The sequence below is a fragment of the Coniophora puteana genome (genome assembly GCF_000271625.1).
Source record: "Coniophora puteana RWD-64-598 SS2 unplaced genomic scaffold CONPUscaffold_8, whole genome shotgun sequence".
Classification (NCBI taxonomy): domain Eukaryota; kingdom Fungi; phylum Basidiomycota; class Agaricomycetes; order Boletales; family Coniophoraceae; genus Coniophora; species Coniophora puteana.
The window spans coordinates 409-4,002 of NW_006913060.1; the positions used below are offsets into that span (position 1 = coordinate 409).

General features: G+C 56.5%; 2 protein-coding genes across 2 annotated transcripts in view; one reads left to right on the top strand and one right to left on the bottom strand.

Annotated features, from left to right (window-relative positions):
• Positions 1-1,891: 1,891 nt before the first annotated feature.
• CONPUDRAFT_73885 (uncharacterized protein) lies at positions 1,892-3,068 on the top strand (the record flags this gene model as incomplete). The annotated part of the gene is made up of 2 exons (XM_007771619.1): positions 1,892-2,821; positions 2,877-3,068. The coding sequence occupies 2 exons, from the start codon at positions 1,892-1,894 to the stop codon at positions 3,066-3,068; spliced, it is 1,122 nt and encodes a 373-aa protein (XP_007769809.1).
• A 134-nt stretch (positions 3,069-3,202) lies between these two features.
• CONPUDRAFT_73886 (uncharacterized protein) overlaps positions 3,203-3,594 on the bottom strand; it is a gene marked incomplete at both ends in the record, with an annotated part of 8,400 nt that continues 8,008 nt past the window's right edge. The window contains one exon of the mRNA XM_007771620.1: positions 3,203-3,253. Within this exon, the coding sequence (XP_007769810.1) occupies positions 3,203-3,253 (51 nt within the window). The remainder of the gene's footprint in view (positions 3,254-3,594) is intronic.

A 3,594-nucleotide genomic window follows, 5' to 3' on the forward strand; every position in this document is an offset into this window, starting at 1 on the left:
CCCCAAGTTTCAGAATTTTTGGACATGCCCGACTTTCAATAACATATCAAAATATGGGTATAGTCATTTGGATGCACCCGTAGAGGCGTCTCCCGCCTCTCTACAGACATCCGATGGTACTCCACCTCGAAACTTAATTGGTCCTGAAGAGTATATATACGAAACGGTTGTGTTGGGAAATACCCAACACCGTTCAAGTTCCCCTGCGCACTACAAGTCACAAATGCCTCCCGTTCTTCAGGCGGGACTGGCCTCTTTGCGACAGGCGCACCTGGTATGGGGACCAATGGACGGAGTTACGACCATACCTGCCTTTCAACCGTTGGGCGCTTTCATCCTCTGACGGAGGCTCTGTCTGCAGCTAGGTCCCTGGGCACGCTCGTAGCTAGTCGCATGCCTGCGGCGACACCTCCAAATTGCGGGAACACCCTAAAGCTCATGCGTACCGCCTTCGTTGGGGAAACCTGACTTAGGCACCGGTGGCGAACCGGGTATGGTAACAATCGCTGAGATGCGGCTGAAAAGTCCAATGGGCAACCACGCAGCGAAGCCCGTAACGGTCACGCCGACGGGTAGCGTTCAACGACTAAACGGAGGTGCGGGTCGGGTTTACTGCCCTTCCCGTAAGATATAGTCTTCATAGCGGGGAAACCCGTGGGGGTGGCTAAACCGAGGGACGAGGCATAGCGTACTCGGCCTGAACCACCCCGCCGCTTAAAATGCGCTGGACTCGAGTCTCCCCTTAGTAAAGGGAGGGCGACGCGCTTTACGCTGCGCTCGAGACCGGCGTTACTCTACTCCAGGTACGTGGTCATAGGGCCAACCAACACTGACCTACTCTGCTTCCCAGGTCGTATCGTCGCGGTACGCGGACACCATTAGTCCCGTTCTCCATAGGGGGGCGGCAATGGGGTGGACGTCACCTGCGAGACGAGTCGTCAACCATGGGGACGCTTGCCCTTAGCTTTGACTGTTGGTAAGGACGGCGAGCGATACTTTGTGTATGACGGCGGTGTACGGACTGCCTAACCCAAGTTGCTTGGATTCGGCCGGCGGACTCACCGGGGTTTTACTCCCTGGTACGATCCAAAGACGATCCTCGCGGAACGGGGGTGTGCGTCCTCATAGACCAATGGAAAGTTATCGTGACTGCAATGGGGAGCGCTCGTTAAGGGGCCCCGGAGCTAGCGGTGACCAGTACAGCGGTACTAGGCCCAACCCGACACGGTACTGCGACGAGTCCCTTATGGGGTTCCCAGGCCTAAGCTTTCCAGCTAGGGTACGGTGTCCAAGCCGAGGCGTCACTGCAATACGCATACGCTTATGATGGCCCACGCACTTTGCCTTATGACGCTGAGTTCGAAAGGCATTATAACTGGGAGGCACCAACCTTCACGAGCGACGGAGCGTACATCCTGTTGATCACCAGTCGCCGCGGTCTCTGTCCTAACCGGTCCCGTCGGTCTCTATGCCTCGCGATTCTCGGACCGCAGGCCCTGGCTAACGCGACCTTGCATGAGCGGGACAGCCGCGGATCTTGTGCACCGGCCACCCGCCTGTTTCGATGAGTAGGACGGCGCCCCTTTAGTAAAGGGCCCAACGTGACATTAGTCCACCGTCCCAACCTCCTGATATCGGGCCAACCCAGCTTGGGCGGCGGTTCCTTGTGGACGGCCCTCGCAGGGATCTTGTGCTCCGGCTCGAGGCGAGTGGTAACTAGCCCAGCCAGGACCGTCTCGCTGTATTGCGCCGGTCAAAGGGTGATGCGTTGGACCAAGTTTCAACTTCTCTTCCTTACGCTTACCCCTCCTCGCTTCGCTCGTCGCGGCAAGCTACCACCCTAACCCATACGTAAACCATCCATACCTCCCGAGCCGACAGTGCATACAAGATGCCGCGCCTTACGCAGTCAACACTCCTGTCCGCTACCGAGTTCCAGCGTTCAATCGCCCCCACCCTCACTGCGTCAGACCGCGTTACCGCGGCAGCAGCTGGCATTGGGAAAGGCCTCGAGTCACTTGAGGCCTCCCGCCAGTCTCGTTTATTGGGGTGTAACTCCGTGAACGAGGTGATTGCGTGTGTCCCTCCGGACTATCGCAACGTATTACGGGCTCCCTTAGTGGAGATCGCCACCTCGAGCCGTAAGCTCGGTGACGCCCGTCAGCGGCTTTCTAAGCTGCTGGTGTGCTTTAGCACCGATACGATCCCTCCGAACCTCCGTCAGGGGGTTCCGGCCGTGCAGTTCACGGCCGAGTTCCTAGCCACCGAAGCCGGCTCGCTCGCTCGCAAGAGCGTTGCTGATGCCCATGCGTCCTACCTCAAGGCGCAGCTTCAGATCCAGATCGACGCTGCTCACGCGGAGATCAGGTGGCGGGAGCTCTCTCTCACTCCGGAACGCCTATACTCTGGCGACGCGTCAAACAACTCGTCAGACAGGGGGCTCAAAGGCTTCATCATCGACCGCTACGCCGTGCTTAAAACCACGATGAAGCTGCCAGTCGAGTCCTCAACTGAGGGCTCCATGCAAGTCGACACCATCCGGTGGGAGGTTCCTCCCGTCGTCCATGACATCTACCTCGAGATGCTCAGGGACGTTATCTTCTACGCGCACCGTATCATCTTGATTCAGGAGGCGTTACAGGCGCAGTCGCAAGCTGTCGTCGAGAAGAAACGCGCGGTCGTCCAGGCCGCCAAGGAGAAAGCCAGCAACGGCGGGACCTCTGGTCCCGCAGGTTCTTCGTCCACGGCTGTTACGCAGTCAACCATGGACAAGAAGTTAGACAAGCTGAAGAAGGAGTTGCAGGGCGGGGCGAAAGCCAAGGTTAGTCGCATTCGCGAACTCACCACGTCCTATTATACTGACCCTACCTTCATAGAAGGCAAGGAGCAAGCGTCAGAAGAAAACTTCTTCGACGTTGAATACGCCGGCAGCCACCCCGACGATCCCCCCTCCCGCACGTGCAGCGAGGGCCAAGTATTCGGCGACGAAGGCCAAGAAACCCAAGGCCAACAAGCCCTCCGGCGGCAACGGAGGCAGGAAGGCGGGCGGTCAGCCCGCGTCGAAGTAACTCACCTGCACCCCGACGAGGGTCAAATGGTAAGTTTCCAGTTTAATAGGCCTTCGACACTACCAGATTTTTGTCTAAAAATCCCTATCCAGGACGCGATCGGACTTATTTTGTTCTATACTCCTATACATGTATTAGATAGCCTCGCCTACCAAAATATTGTTCATGTTAGTCCTGGTGTGAATCTTCCAACGAGCATCGCCACTCAGTTAAGCGTCGGTATGAATTACCTTTATCACCAACCACAACGGTCCGAATTGATTACTCAAGCATGGACTGACTTTAAGTATCGCCTTCGATGGCGAATGTGGCATGAACTGAACGGCAACAATCAATGTTACGACCCAGACTACGAAGTGAACGAGCCCAAAGAAAGGCACGAACCACCTAGTTTACCGCATTATATAGAACAAGGCATTACGCGCGCCGGGAATTTTGTGTCTACGACCATCTCCCATATGCCGCATGATCTTGACGTGGAGGAACATCCTCATAAATCTCTTACTCCACGTTTCGCAGTTGTTCG